The sequence below is a fragment of the Hippichthys cyanospilos genome, chromosome 19, assembly GCF_059441005.1.
Source record: "Hippichthys cyanospilos isolate Australia breed blue-spotted pipefish chromosome 19, RoL_Hcya_1.0, whole genome shotgun sequence".
NCBI lineage: Eukaryota > Metazoa > Chordata > Actinopteri > Syngnathiformes > Syngnathidae > Hippichthys > Hippichthys cyanospilos.
The window spans coordinates 12,403,109-12,419,502 of NC_142387.1; the positions used below are offsets into that span (position 1 = coordinate 12,403,109).

Below are 16,394 nucleotides of genomic sequence, written 5' to 3' on the forward strand. Positions count from 1 at the left end.
GGGATTCCGCCCAGGGCCAAACTGCCCTCCATGTATCGCCCGCTCAGCCCGGATAAAGTTCTGAGGGAGCAGCCGCCCGTGAGGCCCGGCGCATCGGGGGCCACGCTGCCTCTGGATTGCGCCGCGCTACCGGGCCAGATTCTGCCCGCCGAGGCGCCCATCATCCTCAGCCAGCCCCGCACGGGCAGAGCCGACTACTACGAGCTCACGTGGAGGCCGCGGCACGAGCGGGGTGCCCCCGTGCTGGAATACATGATCAAGTACAGAAAGGTGGGAACCAGTAGATTCTTTTTTTTTTTTTGTACGTTACATGGAGGCTAAAATATTGTATAGATTGTAAAAAAAAAAAAAAAAAAAAAAAAAAAAAGACGACTTTCAATATGCCACTCTGCTGTCCCTTCTAAATGCTTGCAAACAGGAAGTCGAGAGATACACCCTATAGATGTCAAATTTAGGGGCGCTAGTGGCCACATTTGCAAGCCTTTGAATGACTTTGATGATTGGCTTAGCCTGGACTCCCATTATGCAAAAGTCATAATACTCTTAATAATGACATAATAAATATTCCTATTTAAATGTCATAAATATATAAATATACAGCATAGTTACTTTTGCTTTTGTTGCATTTTTACAATTTTTGCACATAACAAAAATGATATATGTATGGATAGGGCTGAGCCCACAGAACATTTAGAGGGATTGAAAGTAAATATATATTTATATTTGACAATGTTATGACTTTTTCAAAGTCAGCCCAAGTTGGGTGATATAAGGCCAGGCTAGTGAAAAAAAAAATGTCCATTATGCCAAATTTTCAAAACTGATATAAAGTCACAGTACAATATTTCCCCCTGCGCCACACAGGTGGGCGACCCGTCGGCCGAGTGGACGTCCAGTAGCATATCGGGCTCGCTGCACAAGCTGATGCTGGCCAAGCTGCAGCCCGACAGCCTGTACGAGGTGGAGATGGCAGCCAAGAACTGCGCCGGCTTGAGCCAACCGGCCATGATGACCTTCAGGACTGGCAAAGGTGCCTTAGCGTATTCTGCTAGCCTCTTGCTAACATGCCATAGATCAAGGGCGCCAAGCGTTATTGGAAAAAGAAACCTTTAGAGGACCAGTATATTTAGCATTTTCACTCACCTTTCAAGGCCAACCGAATATTGTTTGCTTTGTCTATGTAAAGATACGCGGTACCGTATGAAAGATTGACTTCCATTCTTCAGTTACACTTGCATACCGGTAACAGCTGTGTTTTAAGTGTGGAAACACTGCCCTCCAATGGTCACAATTATCACTACAATGCTCAGAGCCGCAAAATAAATAAATACGATGAATCGCAAAACGGACCTCCCAGCATGCCACGTTCGGCCCGCGAGCTGCATGTTTGACACGCCCCTGCTCTAGATGAATTCCATTTCCTAAAAATCTTTGTCTTTCAGGTCGTAAAGGATTAGGAGGTCATAACGATCTGCCAAAGACCCCCGCGGTTCCCTCGCCAAGGCTTTCGGGTGAGTGTCGCTCCGTTTGTGTATCATACTAACTTGTCTGTCCTTTTTTTGACTAACATGCACTTTTCTCAGTCTCTCTTTCACTTCTGTCTGCCGGATGAGCTTGCAGTAAGTGTCATTAACATTAATTGCAAAATTTCCATGGGAATTAAAAAAAAAAAAATTCCCATGGAATTTTTTTGCTATTTCTTTTAACACCTTCCTATGTCAAATTCGCAAGTCTAGTCATAATGGATCCAATCTGACGTTGACATTTGACACGCGTTCTCGGCCGCAGCTCCCGAGGCGCCCGACAAGCCGACCGTTTCCACGGCGACGGAGACCTCTGCGTACGTGACGTGGATCCCGCGCGGCAACCGCGGCTTCCCCATCCAGTCCTTCCGCGTGGAGTACAAAAAGGTGAAGAAGGCCGGCGAGGATTGGGTGCCGGCGGTGGAGAACATCCCGCCGTCGCGGCTCTCCGTGGAGATCACCGGTTTGGAGAAAGGTCCGCCCTCTTCCGTCGCAATCGGCCGGAGGATTCGGTTTGAAAATTCATATTTATGACGCCGTCGTCTCCTCTGGGTTCCCTGTAGGGACGTCCTATAAGTTCCGGGTGGTGGCGGTCAATGTGATCGGGTCCAGCCCGCCCAGCGCCCCTTCCAAGGCCTACACGGTGGTGGGGGGGCGGACCCACGAACGCCCCGTGGACGGACCCTACATCACCTACAACGAAGCCATCAATGAGACCACCATCATTCTCAAGTGGACGGTAAGCACGCTAAAAAGTTTTGTTACTGTTTATTATTGCGTTGCGTTCAGGCTCCTGTGGGAAATCTGGCATTTACTTTTTATTTTTTACCTATCCAGAGTTTTGGATTTTGTATCATTGGTATTAGTTAGTTGGTATTTCGATTTGAGATTTGGTTTTTAAATTCAGTTTGTTTTCATACTTTTTTTAGCGCGGGGTTATTAACTTTTTATTTTATTTTTTTCAGGTCTTGATTTCTTGCAACGTCACGATTTTATTTCTTAACCCTTATTTAGAAAATATATACATTTAACATTGCCCATTAAATGTGTTTTCTTTTCTTGTGTTTATTCTCATGATCAAAAACTTGTTCATTCTCGCTCCTAATGACCGTTTTTTTTTTCCCGCGGCGTTGGCAGTACACTCCGGTGAACAACACGCCCATCTACGGCTTCTACATCTACTACCGTCCCACGGACAGCGACAACGACAGCGACTACAAAAAGGACGTGGTGGAAGGCGACCGCTACTGGCACTCCATCGGCGACCTGCAGCCCGAAACGGCCTACGACATCAAGATGCAGAGCTTCAACGAGAAGGGCGAGAGCGACTTTGGCAACGTGGTCATCCTGGAGACCAAGGCCCGCCCCCAGCACCACAGGCCCGCCCCCTCCGAGGGCCCCCGCCGCGAGACGGGGCGCTCGGGCGGCCTGGTGCCGCGCCCTCGCGACCTGCACTACCTCATCGTGTGCGTGGTCCCGGGCGCCTTCGTCTTCATCATCGTCGCCTTCATCCCCTTCTGCCTGTGGAGAGCCTGGGCCAAGCAGAGTAAAGATTTGTTTTCTTTCTTATTATTTTACTCTAGAAAAAGTGAAGTCATGGAAGTTTTTTCAATTTTGGATTCATTTTTTACTCGCAGATTGAACACGTTTCAAAATAAGAACAGAACCAATATATTTTCAACATAGCACTCAGATTGTTAGCATAGGGCACCAACACAATAGTAACACGCCTGATTGTGTTTACTAGTGGAGGATGCCCCCTGGTGGCAAGTTAAATAGCAATTCAAAATCAATGCTTCGGTAGCATCTTCCTGTTTCCCTTTTTTTACCTGGAGATTGCCCCCGCCTGGTGGCTGATAAAAAAAAAACTGCAGATAAGAGGCACTAGCCACAGAGTCCAATGAGTGAGAAAAAAGGAGCATCTCAGAATCCAAAATGTATATATTTATAAGATATTCAAAGCTGAAAGCAGTAACTTGTCTATTGTGTTTACTAGTCAAGACTGCCCCCCTGGTGGCAAGTAAAATTGCAGTTCAACCTCAAAATCAATTGCTTTAATAGTCTTTTTCTGTTTCCCTTTATGAAACAAAAAAAACGCAGCATTACAAGCCGCAGGGTTCAAAGAAAAAAGGAGTTTAAAATTTACAGTATATATTCATGATATTCAAAGGTATAATCCTGCACCAACACAACAGTAACATGCCTGTTGCATTTCCTAGTGGAAAGTGCTCCCTGTTGGCAAATAAAGATGCAGCTTGAACTCAAAATCAGTACTTCCACAGCCATCTTCTTCTGTCGCAAAAAAGACAAGGAAATTGCATTATGACAGACAAATGCAAACATCGCAAATGAAACCGATTTTTTTTTTTTCCCCTCCATGACGTTCAACATTTTGGTCATTTGTTTTGCCAGAGCAAATGTCGGACCTGCGCTTCGGGGCGGCGGCCGCCCCCGGGTCGCCATCGTGCCAGTACACCATGGTGCCTCTGCAGGGGGCGGCGCCGGTGGCGCGCTATCCAACAGATGGCCACTCGCGTGCCGCCTACCCCCCCGACGTCCACAAGCATCACTCGTGTCGCGGTCTCCCGGGAATCCACCAGGTACCGTCCCGAGACCACGCAGTTTGTCAGCAATAAGAGCCTGTATTAATTGATTGGCCTTTTTTTTTGTAGGAGGAGCTAGATATGGGTGTGGAGTGCGACACCTTGTTAGCCCATGAGCTGGCCACCGGGTGTCGCTGCTGCACCAGGTAACATTCTAGACGCGCCAGAACCCAAAGAATCCGCATGTTTTGGATGTTGGATGTTTCCGTTCTCTAACACACTTGCTTCAAATGATCAAACAAATTTTGATGACATTCAGGTTCTCGATGCCAATGGTTGATTTTCCCGTCCTTTAGAGTTCCCGAGCACCACGAGCAGATGTTCGGGACGGGCGATGACTCCTCGCTCCGACTCCTGGGGTCCTGCCATCACCTGGACCACCAGCCGGAGTCCGGGCCGGACCAGGATGGGGGCGGGGCAACAGAAGAGCTTTCACAAAGTACGGCCTTTTCACTCCTCACTACTTTGGCTAATATTTGGAGAGAATCGTACAACTATCGGAACAATTACTCAAGTTTCTTTTCGTAAAAAAAACAACAAAAAAAAACAGTAAATTCTTAAGAAAGAATCTCTGAGTCTCTTTTTTTTTTTTTTTTTTTTAATAAATATGATTTTGGTTTTTTTCTCTAAATTTACAAACTGTCACACTTCATTTTTTGAAATCTTGTCTACATTTTTTGAACACCGTGTAATCTGTTCTTAAATATTGTCATTTTAAATGTCATCGTAAAACGTACGTCAAAAATTAAAAAAGCTCTTTGACGCCGAAGTTTATTAAAGTAGAACTGTCAAAAATCTAAATTCTTGATTTATTTGTTTGACAGTAGTGAAAAGTGCAGGTACTATATACATATTTACTAATGCTAATCTATAAAAATATTAAAAAGATGAGAATACATTAAAAAAATTAAAAAGATGAAAATAGATTAAAAAGATGAAAATAGATTAAAAGATCAAAAAGATTAAAATAGATTAAAAGATTAACATAGATTAAAAGATCAAAAAGATTAAAAATAGAGTAAAATAATAAACTAAATTTGAAAAATACAAAAATCTTTTTTTTTTTCTATATTGTTAATATTCCGGAGAAAGCTGATTGCAATGGCAATTTTCAAGGTTTTTAAAATCCATGTTTATGATTAATTCTTTTCTTAAAATGTAAATAAATTAATGGGCTTTTTCTACTACAATAACTTGTCATTTTTAGCAAGTGATAGCCCCATACCAACGCTTGGCGTATGTGTCCACGCCCCTCCTCCATTTAATACAACAAATTAATTTTTTCTCCTCGTCTAAATGCAGAAGTGGCATCTTTCCCAGCCGTCGTTTCTCTGGAAGACGAAGGAATTTTCACCACGTCGTCATCATCGTCCACCGCCACGACGCCCCAATCCCAAGACGCCAATTCCGTACCGGACATAGACGTCCCACCCTGTCAACCAACATATGCTTAAAACAGACTTTTTATGGAGAAATCTATTTATTTTTGTACCACAAACACAGTATTTATATATTTATGCCTTTGTAAATATGTTTGATAACTGTATATAAGGTTATTTTCATATCGAAAGAGGCTCTATTCACAGATCCCACCCTTTTTTAAAATCTTTTTATTCATAATTTTCAGTTGTTTTGCAAATGTACAGTTTTTTATTTTGATGTAAAAAAAGTCAAATTCTATAACAACTGTAAAGATTTTTTTTGTTTGTTTTCACCAGCACTTGTCGCGTGGCTCATTCCACAGCGTATTTAGGGATCCATCAATAACTTATGTATAACAATAACCGCATCATTAACAAGCTATTAGCAAGCATATGCTACATTGTGTGAAAAAGATGGCGTTGTATAGTTATTTATTTTTTTCAAGTCACTGAACAGGAATATGGACATTTTTCTATCAGTCACCGATAAGCTGAATTCATACCTGCTTGGTTACCAAAATGGCCGCCTGCCATGGGTGTCAGTATTTCTCACGTTGCCTTTCACGTGGCAGCAAAAATGAAGGAAATTCACAGTGTAGCATCCGTGTGTATGTGTGTGTGTGTGTCTACTCTACGCTGGAGCACTATTGCATGTAAATAAAAGCTTATGAAGCCGATTTGTTTGTTTGTGGTGCATTTTTATTTAAAAAAATAATCAAAAGGTTTGGTGTTTAAATTTTAAATTCAAGATCAAAAGGTGTAATTGTTGTGTAATTATTTTTTTTACGTGTTTGATAAATTAGAAAAAAAATGCATGACACTACTTAATTGTAATTGTGGCAACGCAAGATGGCCACCGGTCACGTGAGCGAAAACAACTGCCAATTCCAAAGTATTACCTTTCGTTGACTTGTAATGAAAAAAAATCTGAAAAACCCCTTATTTGCGCTGAACAGCCCAGCTGTACTAATTCATGAATTTAATATTACCGTTTATTGAGTTATAAATAGATCCGGCAATAGGCGGAAATAGCGTCACTTCCAGTTAAGCGCATTCAGCCAATCAAATGCATCAAGCATGTTGGCGTGTTGTTTAAAAATGGCGACAGGTGCGTTTTTGACAGTGATATCAAACTCTCGCAAAATGAGTACACGTGGACAAGGAAAACGCAGGAAAGAAAAATCTTTGTGGTCTGTGGTCGCTTGGACTCGAACAACACAGCAAACCTCTCATACGAGCCAGAAAGCAGAAAATGGAGTGAGAAAATTGGCGTAGCTGGTAAGTCAATCGACGGATATAATACGGAAGCCTGAACATGTCAACCCGGAGTAAAAAATTGCTGTCAAAATGCTTCCAAATAAATTAAATTCATACAGCTTGGACTGCTAAATTCGTTCAGACGTGCAAGCAAATACTTTCGAATTATTGAAATTTATATTTATTATGCTTATAATTGTGTTGGTTAGGCATTTTCCCCCACGATATCACGGGGTTATGTGTGCGAAAAAAATGTTTTTAACGTTTAGCCTATACGAACTTGAGCTATGATTAAATATCTTCGAACCATTCTAAATATTTCAAACTATTTAAGTTTCTAGATTCTACAATTTAATAAGATGTTTAATAAAAATGCAACAAAAACATTGTTCTAGAATCTGGAACAATGATACAATATGGTATAAAAATAAATACAATGTACAATATTTAGGTTTTTCAACTATAGACTACAAGAAGTCAAAAATCGCCACCTAGTGGCAAGACAAACTTTGAGCAGGCAGCCATTTGAAACGTCTTATAAATTTTATTAATCCATTTTTATCTTTATGTACAAATACACAATCTAACCTTCTGATATGAAACGTGTGTATTTACAAATTTGTCCTGATTCTTTCTGTACAGTATAACCTGATATAACTTAATTACAATAATGCTGAATTCTTTGTCAACAAAGAGAAACCCAAAGAATTATTGTGACAAACATACAATGGATTCTTCTTTAAACCGAAAACGTTGCTCGTAAACTTTGAAGTGCATCATTTGGGAGGGGGGGGGGGGGGGGGGGGGGTCACACGGCCGAGCTGCCGTCGTGTCCCAGGATGTGGCTGATGTTGTGCGCCGGCCTGTTGGGCTGCTTCCCCGAGTCGGCGGCGGAGGCGTTGGCGAGCGACAGCAGCGGCGACATGGGCATGGCCGAGCCGTCGGCGGGCATCCCGGCGGCGATCTCCGGGAAGAGCGAGGTGAGGCTGAAGTTGGAGATGTGCGGCGTGATGCCCGACGAGTTGGCGATGGGCATGGGCGGCATGTCGGGCAGCAGCGGGAAGCTGGCCTGCGCGAAGCCCACCGCGCGGGGGGGCGAAAGGATGGAGCCGAAGCGGTTGTTGAGGGGCGGCGGCGCGCTGGGCTTGTCGCCGCCGGGGCTGCTGAACATCTGGTTGGAGAAGTACTGCAGGGTGACGTCGCCCGGCAGGCTGGGGTGGGCGGCCGGCGAGTAGGAGGGGTAGAAGGAGGGGAGGGTGTTCTGCGGCTCGACGGGCAGCAGGGAGGGCGTGCGCGAGGCGTTGGGCTGGCTGACGGGCGGCATGAAGGTGGAGTTGGCGTTGATGGGCGGATTCATGCCGCCCTCGGGGATGAACGGGAAGCCGAAGTTTTGCGCCAGGTGCTGCTCCGCCACCAGGTTGTTGTCGGCGGGCGGCTGGGCGCCGTCCGCCATGAAGCGGACGATGGCGCTGCGCCGCGCCTCGCCGCCCGACTGCGGCCGGCCCAGGAGGACGCCGCCCCCGGAGGGGAGGGGCAGGTGGCCCTCGGGCTCAAAGGGGTTGCCGGGACGCAGCGTTCCCGAGCGGGGGCGCTCGCCGGGTCTCAGCTTGGCGGGCGGCGCGTGGCGCGAATGCTGGCTGACGGGCGGCCTCGACGGCGCCGAGGGCCGGCCCGGCTCAGGGGGGTGGACCGGCCGCACGCCGCCGTGCATATTGGCGTTGACCTGAGAAATGTGGTTTTTGTTCATGGTGGGCGCTTTCTGGTTGGGGCTGGACGCTTTGGTCTGGAGGTCCCCCGAGGGGTACTCCATGCCGACCGGCGGGCAGCACTGTGCCCCCCTCTGGTGGTTCCCTTCAGGGGACAGGAGGCTCTGCATGAAAGTCTGGTGACAAGCTTCCTGATCGCGTAGCAACGCCGGTCCCACGTGCGCCCCCTGCGGGCCGAGGTGAACCCCCGCATAACCGCCGCCCGGGCCGCGGTTTCGTCCGTCCGGCGGGGGGCCCGGACCCATGCGGAAGGACGCCTGCTGCTGCTGCGCCCGCTGCGTCTTGGGGGCCATGTCGCTCCCGCGGGAACCCTGAGCCTCAAAAGCGGCAAGCTGGTGCGCGCCCGTTCCCGCCGCCATGCTTTTGAACGGCGGACACTCGGACACGCGCTGAACGTCGGCCGGACCCGGGTGGTCCGACGAGAGTCTGCCCTGCGGGTTGTGTCCCACGTTGGCCTTCCCTCGCCCGGACGCATCCATGTAGCCGCGCAGGTCGCCCTGCTCGGGCGCGGCGCCGCCCCGGCCGGGCTGGAGGTGGTGCGCCATGCGCTGCTGCTGATCGGCGCTCGAGGTGCTTTTCCCGATCAGCGCCTCGGCTGAGTAGTTGGAGACGCGGTGGCGCTCCTGGCGGGATGGTGCGCACGACAGCTCGGATGAACGCGACGCCGGGTTGCTGGGCGGCGAGATGAGCTGCTGCTGCTGCTGCTGCTGCTCCAGCGTCCTTGAGGTCATCATCCTCTGCATGGCGCTGTGGTCTTGACCCGGCTGAGGCGAGACGCACAAAATGGAAACATCATTAAGTTCTTTCAGCGGCACTTAGTAAATGTCAGGATAGGGCTGCACGATGCAAACAAATAGGAGACAATGCCCCCTGGTGGTAGGATAAAAAAGTGCTTGATTTGATATGTAGTGTAGCCGGGTTTAAAGCATTAATATAGTCGAAAATCTTATTAATTGATTGTGGCAGCCTATATTGTGATTGTGATTAAAATTTGATTAATCCTGCAGCCCTATGTAGCTCTTGGAGCACCTTTACAATCACCTCTTCTAATAACCCTTGCTTTGAAAATAACACAATTATGAGTAAAAAAAACAACCAAACTAAAAAAAAAAAATATACAAGAATGTCTGGACTATTTCAAGGGAAAACAAAAACGTAAAAATACATCCTTAGGATTGAAAGAGATAAGGGTCGTACCTTGTGGTGATCCTGCTGCGCCAGGTGGTTCCCGTGGTGGGCTCGAGCCCCCGCCGCCTGGGCCTCGCAGCTCTTCTCCTGGTGTCGAAAGTGCTGCTGCTGTTGGATCTGTTGTAAATGCTGCTGGTGCCTGCTGTGGGAGTTCTGCTGCTGCTGAAGCTGTTGATGGTGTTGGTGCTGCGGATGCGACGCTTGATGCGGCTGCTGCGGTTGTTGCGACGCGTGCTGCTGGTGCGACGCCTGCTGCGGATGCGACGCCTGCTGCGGATGAGAGTGCTGCTGCGGGACCGACGACTTTTCCAGGTGCTGCTGCTTCTGTTGCATGGCCACGGCCACGGCGGCGCCGGGCGAGCCGGTCTGGCTGCCTCGGACCAGGCCCCTCTTCTTCTGCGCGTGCTGCTCTTGCTGCAGCGCCCTCTGGTGTAGAGAGTGGCGCTGCGCCGGGTCCGGTTGGGTTAGGTGGTGCTGCAGATGGTACAGGTGGTGCCTTTGTTGCTCCTGCTGTTGCTGCTTCATGTAAAGATTGCCTCCCGCGTGTTGGCCCAACTGGCTGGCGGGATGTTGAGGATGCGCCTGAGGAGGGTGGAGAACCCCCGGCTGGTTCTGCTCGGGAGGGCAGTGGGCGTTCGTGGATCGGACTACCGTGCTCATGAAGGAGTTTGTGGAGAAGAGGGCGCCCTCGGAGTTGATTCTCGCCATGGCCGAGGACGAGGGAGGGAGTTGGCCCACCATCATCTGGCCGTGGTCCGCTCCTTTCACATCCATGTGGCCCACGGTGGGCGCCGGCGGCGGGCAGGGTTTTTGACGCTTCCCGGAATTGAGCATGGCCTCCTCCTGGGCCTGCCGCTTGGAGAGGATCTTGACTTGTCGCTCGGCCTGAGCCCTCATCAAAGCCGTCTTCATGGGGGCGTACTCGTTCAGCTGGGCCGCACCCGAGCAGGGCGACAGCACGTTGTTGGACGTTTGCGGGATGTGGACCGAGGCGGCGGGCGAGGGGACCGAGCACTGCTGGCCCGCCAGGCTGGGAGAGCCCGGGTAAGCTTGCTGGGAGGAGCTGGGCCGGATCAGGTTGTTGACGCTCAAGCTGGCGACGGTCCCGCTTTGGGCTGAGCTCGGAGTCTGCGCTTGGGGGAGGGGCTGGGACTGAGAGTAGGTGATGAGATGAGCCGGGTTCTGAGGACGCCTGCTTCCGCCAGTCCCACTGACGGACACGTCGCCAACCTGGCCTCTGACGGACACCTGAATCGGAGGTTTCACCGGGTCTACGGGTTTGGACACTTTGGCCTGCTGCACAGTGGGGGCTTTTTCTTTACTGGGAGGACCTTTCGGCGGTTGCCACGCTGCCGGGGCCACGTCGGCCCCTGCGCAGCTTCCGGCCCTCCTCCCTGGACTGTCCTGTTCTAACATGGCCAACGCCAGCATCTCAGCCTGCTCGGACGTGAAGGTAAAGGTCCCAAAGGAACCTGAGGAGGCACTCATGGCCTGACCCGGAGGCAGCATGGAGGCCACAGAAAATCCTCTACCACCCCCTGCGACCGTGGACATGGAGGAATCCGTCACGGGGGGCTCCATCGTTTGATCATCCAGGTTGGTGTAAACCCCGTGAGATAGCACAAAGTCTTTCTTAGGTGTTGAATCCGACGTGGGTGCTGCTAGGCTCGGAGCAGGTGTCACTTCTTGGTCTTGTATGTTCTTCCCTGCTGGCCGAGGGACTTCAACTTGGACTGGCACGTTCGGATCGGGCGGCTTTGTCATAACCGGCGGAGTTGTGGACGCGACGGATGAAGGAGTGGGCGCTTTACTGCAAGGCACGGGATCTGTGTTGCTGGGTCTCTGGGGACAAGATACGGATTGTGTATTTGCCGTTGCGGGGACGACTGCTGTGGTGCAGACTGAATCCGAAGCGGCAGCGGCGGCGCTTTTCACAACATCGCTACCACTCGTAGCGGCGACAACACATTTGCTAGGTTTAGACACCGTAGAGGAAAGAGTGGAGTGACCCTGCGTGGTTCCGGCGGCTACACTGCTAGCTTCTGATTCGACAGGCTTGTCTCGCACCGAGCTTCCGTTTGAAACGGCGGCCGCTTTGTCATTAGTGGCCGCGGCTACGCTCACTGGAGGCGTGACTGATGTCGCGCTGACAGTCGCGACCGGACTCGCAGCAACTGTGGTCGCCGCAACTGCGCTCACCGAAACAGTCGCGGTAGCTTGACTGAAAATAGCGTCCTCGGGCTTTGAGCTGACACTTTGTGGTCGGCCTTGACTAAATACGCTGGATGTAACGCAAACGACCGTTTTGGGCGAGCTCTGTGGGGGAGTGACACTTGGTACCGTTTCAGAAGACGCCGCGGTGGCGGCTGCGGGAGGAATGTCCGAGGCCTGAGACGTTCTCTGGTTTTCCTTCGAGCTAGGCTGGCTGAGCTGGCTTTTCTTAGATGCTTTGGTCCTTTTTGCAGTTGACCGCTTTGCGTGGAGAGTCGTTCGCAGCCTCTTTGCGGCCGGTTTCGACGCGGTAGCAGCTAGTCCTGATTTGACCGGGCTCAGTCGCGGCGCCTGTAATTGCTGGACAGGCAGGACCACGGCGGCTCCGGGGACGGTCTCAGCAGAAGGTCCTTTCTGCTGGACCACTGCGGGTGGAGTGGCGGGAAGCGGGAGGGCGCCGTTGTTGTTGCTCTGGCTGGAAATGCTAATCGGAAGGCCCTGAGAGATGCTCTGGTTCAGACTACTGAGGGCCCCGAGACTCTTGAGAGCCACGTTGGTGGTGGGTTCCTCCGTGGTTGTAGGCTGGACCAGTTGGATTGTACTTTGGGAAGCGCTTTTGTCCGAAGTCTTCATGGGCTGGAGGGCAAAAACCTGCCCGTTCACAGTGATGGTCTGGGGTGTGGTTTGGACTCCGGCGGGCGTCTGGCTCGTCTGTGACGGAAGGCTCACCGGACGCGGGAGGATGTGCACCAGCTGCTTTCCGCCCACGTTCTGCAACGTCGACGGAGAAGTGTTGGGTGTTTGGGTGGTGGGTATTGAAACAGGGGCAGCGGCGGGGGCGGGCACCAAGCCGACCTTTGGGTTCGGAGGGGTGGGCGCGACTTGATTGGGAGCCTGGATGATGACGATATGTTGACACGGCGTTGGGTTGCTCACTTCTTCTCTTATGACGGGCTGGCTCGGGCAGGAGTTGGCCTGCTGCAGGATGACCACGCTGGGGTTGTTGCTGCTCTGCGGCGCCGTGGCCGCTGCGCCGCTCGGGTTGACCTGCAGCACCTGCATGGTCTGCAGGAGGGGCAGCACGGTGGCCTGCGGTTGAGCTTGCGGGACGAGCGCCGCCGGCTGGAGCACGGCCGGCTGCGGCTGAGAAACGACGGCCACGGGCGGCTGCGGGAGCACGGCGCACTGCGGTTGCGGGGCGAGGACCGGGATGGCCGAGCGCAACTGGGGCGCCCTCGCCTGAATGTGCGCGGTCACGGGGGCTTGTTGAGGCTGCATGTGGATTTGAATGGGCTGAACGGGAGGAGGCTTGGTGCCCAGGGGACACACTGTCACCTGGTGGACAGCTTGGGTGGTGCTGCCCAGACTCTGGCAGACGGGCTGCACTGTGTTGCCCGCCATCTGCAGAGTTGTCCACGTGGTCTGCGTGCTCCCCGCCGCCCCCGCCCTGAGAAGGGCTTGACTGTTGGGGATGGCAGTGTAACTTATAGTCCTGGGGGCGGTGTCCCTAACGGTCTGGTTTATTGTGGTGAGACAGGAGACGGGCATTGGAAGCGGAGATGCTGTACTGGGGGCTACGTTGGTCAGGGTAGGGGCGGCGGGCGGTTGGGGCAGCCCGGGGTTTACGGCCGGGAGCTGGAGGGCGATGTAGGACACGGAGGGCGGAAGTGGCGGCTTCTCAATCACACGCTGCTCCACCACCGCCAGGCCCGCCGTCGAGCGGGCGACACTTGAAGAAGGGTGAAGCGCCGCCGCGGAGGAAGTCACTTGAAGCAAGGCTCCGTTCACCCTCACGTTCGCCTCCGACTGGGGCTGAAGGATCACGGTTTCCGAGGGCTGCTTCCCGGGGCTGCTCTCTTTCCCCGCGGGGCATGCGACGTTGCCGTTGGAATAGACGATTATCCCCTTGGGAAGCTGATGGGTGGGGGTGACTTTGGCCACTTTGGCACAGCGCTTCTTGCCCTTCCAGTGGACCGTGGGATCTTCCAGGATATTGATGTCGTGGGCTTTGAGGAGCTCGATGTAGTGGGCGCTCTCCTTGCGAAGCTCCTCGCAATGACGCCGCAGTCGACGGATCTCCTCCGCTGCACAGACCCGGGACATAAACAACCATTTGTCACATGCACAGTATATGCGCAGTATTTAGTCACGTTGTTTGTTTTTTTTGTATCACTGATGACAATGCACATCCATATCAAACCTAAAATAAAAGGCAACACTGTGTTGCGAAGGAGTCAAACAATTTAGCAATAAGTTGCCTAATAGTCCACTTAATTTTCGCTTAATTTGAAAATAAAAACTACTGTTCTTGACACAGCCTTAACGAGGATCAAATTAGATTTGGTGAGACCTGCAAAATCATGCTCAAGTCTCATATGTGTCTTCACATGTGTCTTCTTGACCATTCGCACCCTCGTTTGAAAACCGCTATATAATGGTATCAAATATCATGGTTGACATTGACTTATTATTTGACTTTCCAATCAGTGACGCCGATTCATCCGCATTTGTTAAAAAATAAACACGCCTCTTGTCATATAAACGCCTTCTCCTCCCTGCAGTTAAATAATTATGCCCTGCTGCTATTAAAGGAAATGTGATATTTCCTGCTATAGGAAAAATTTTGATCATTCACAACAGAAATATCAGCTTTGGCAAAACTTCACCTTGAACTTTATCTCCGCCTTCCAGGAGCATTGCATCATTTTGATTCTTCAGCTGGGTGATGTAGCAAAAGGCCTGGTCCAGAATCATGTTCTTACTCTGCGTAAAGAAACGACGGTGAGTGAACTGAACTGAATTTGCCACAGTTGATTGCATCGTACCTGCTTAAGTGCTTGTGAACAGGGCAACAGATTGCCAATGCGAGTAATCCCGGCATTAATCTTCTCCTTGCGGTGTCTCTCGACTGGACAAAAGAGAGGAAATGTATGTAGCTCCAAGGTCAACACAGATTACACATTTAAATATTATACCTGCATTGTGGGATTCTTTGTTTTTCTTCTTTCTGCAAAAGAGTTGGGAAAAGTACTTAAATACACACAGGTCGTCCTTTACAGCAATGTTGATAGTTCCAAGAACGCCTTACTTTGGTTTTCGACCAGTTGTCTCGGTTTCAGTCATCTCTGGCATCTTTTTCCAACCCGGTTGCCTATCAGGCTAGGCAACACACTCACCAGTTCGACCTGAGATCCTTCCTGTGGCCGTCCTGCGATGCAAACATCCATGCAACAACTTCCGCGATGATAAAACATGCATAAAATACGTCCGTGAGTATAAATTGTAGAAATTCTCGCAATTTACAACCAAGCGTTGCCACGTTCAAAATGCACAGTTCCTCTGCTACAACCACAATCTTAAGTTAGCTTTGCAACTAACCTGCAGTGCTGTCATGCAAATGAGTTAATTTGCATGCGTTTGCGCCTACGATGTGACATAAAATAACTTATAGCTCAAAACTATGCAATAGCTATTTATTTTCTACGCTACTGATCCAAACACAAAGTAAATAGTAATCTATGCTTATTCCGGTTAGCTCGCTAATGGTTAGCCTAGCTCATTTATAAAGCTGAAAACGAGCAGCGGTGAGCAACTACTAAGCTGATAAAATGATGTTATAAGCGCGCTTGTTCCCACTGACCTGTAATTTGGACATTTTATCCAAGTGTCAGCGCTTGCGACGACTTTAGAGTGGAGTACGAGATGCTAAGTGTTTGCTAGCTAGCTAGCATGCTAGTTCAACCCTGATCCCAAAACAATCCTTGCTGCAAGAAGAGGCGGGCGTTCAGAGAGCGGAGAGCCAATCAGATTCAACAGTTTGGGGTGACGCAAACTTTCGCGTGCACGCTTCACACGATTTGTATGCGTGTACTATATTTATTTTTTCACAAATTTAACTTAAAAGGATTTGCGGGATTTTTTTTTTGGTCTGCAGGATTTTCGAATACTTACTTAATTATCCACACAAGTTTTTTTTTTTATTTAAAAATACTATTTTTTTACTATTACTATTTTTTTTTTGTCATAATCATAGTTAGAAATGGAAAGGAAGAGGAGAGCCAACGAGTATATATTTTTTTTACATATAATACAACTGATTTAATTCCATATTTAATTAATACAGTAAAACATTTAATGACAAACGTGTTTATTGGTACAATTATTTAATTTTGGCACTTGTGTATTTTTATTTTTTTTACATATCCATATTCTTTTGCCGCTTGTTCACACTAGGGTCACTGGTGTGCTGGTACAAATCTCAGCCGTTTTCCATCACCCTGAACTGGTTTCCAGCCAATCACAGTACATATAATAATTTAATCAAAAACACATTTAACAAGACTTAATCCCATTTTAAATCAATGAAACATTGAATGAATTGACAATTTAGCTAATGAACCATTTAAATAATGCCAATTTATTTAA

The 16,394-nt window shown here is 49.5% G+C and overlaps 2 protein-coding genes across 2 annotated transcripts in view; one reads left to right on the forward strand and one right to left on the reverse strand.

Annotated features, from left to right (window-relative positions):
- Positions 1 to 6,224, forward strand: part of boc (BOC cell adhesion associated, oncogene regulated) — a 30,220-nt gene extending 23,996 nt beyond the window's left edge. Inside the window, exons 8-17 of the mRNA XM_088402534.1 lie at positions 2 to 270; positions 865 to 1,030; positions 1,443 to 1,511; positions 1,789 to 1,998; positions 2,087 to 2,262; positions 2,661 to 3,069; positions 3,936 to 4,123; positions 4,196 to 4,272; positions 4,423 to 4,565; positions 5,429 to 6,224. Coding sequence (XP_088258660.1) covers positions 2 to 270; positions 865 to 1,030; positions 1,443 to 1,511; positions 1,789 to 1,998; positions 2,087 to 2,262; positions 2,661 to 3,069; positions 3,936 to 4,123; positions 4,196 to 4,272; positions 4,423 to 4,565; positions 5,429 to 5,580 — 1,859 coding nt within the window. The 3' untranslated portion in view covers positions 5,581 to 6,224. The remainder of the gene's footprint in view (position 1; positions 271 to 864; positions 1,031 to 1,442; positions 1,512 to 1,788; positions 1,999 to 2,086; positions 2,263 to 2,660; positions 3,070 to 3,935; positions 4,124 to 4,195; positions 4,273 to 4,422; positions 4,566 to 5,428) is intronic.
- A 1,104-nt stretch (positions 6,225 to 7,328) lies between these two features.
- Positions 7,329 to 15,740, reverse strand: usf3 (upstream transcription factor family member 3). The gene is made up of 7 exons (XM_088442010.1): positions 15,610 to 15,740; positions 15,058 to 15,177; positions 14,945 to 14,976; positions 14,795 to 14,877; positions 14,636 to 14,732; positions 9,768 to 14,053; positions 7,329 to 9,334 (listed from the first exon to the last, which is right to left on the reverse strand). Exons 2-7 carry the CDS (start codon positions 15,099 to 15,101, stop codon positions 7,613 to 7,615), a joined length of 6,264 nt encoding a protein of 2,087 aa, XP_088298136.1. The 5' UTR covers positions 15,102 to 15,177; positions 15,610 to 15,740; the 3' UTR covers positions 7,329 to 7,612.
- Positions 15,741 to 16,394: the final 654 nt, after the last annotated feature.

Excerpts from the sequence above, each read along its gene's own strand:
- usf3 (XM_088442010.1), bottom strand. The coding sequence starts at position 15,101 with ATGCCAGAGATGACTGAAACCGAGACAACTGGTCGAAAACCAAA. Across the intron at positions 14,977-15,057 it reads ACAACTGGTCGAAAACCAAA|AAAGAAGAAAAACAAAGAAT; the intron begins GTAAGGCGTTCT and ends ACTCTTTTGCAG. Across the intron at positions 9,335-9,767 it reads CGCAGCAGGATCACCACAAG|CCGGGTCAAGACCACAGCGC; the intron begins GTACGACCCTTA and ends GTCTCGCCTCAG.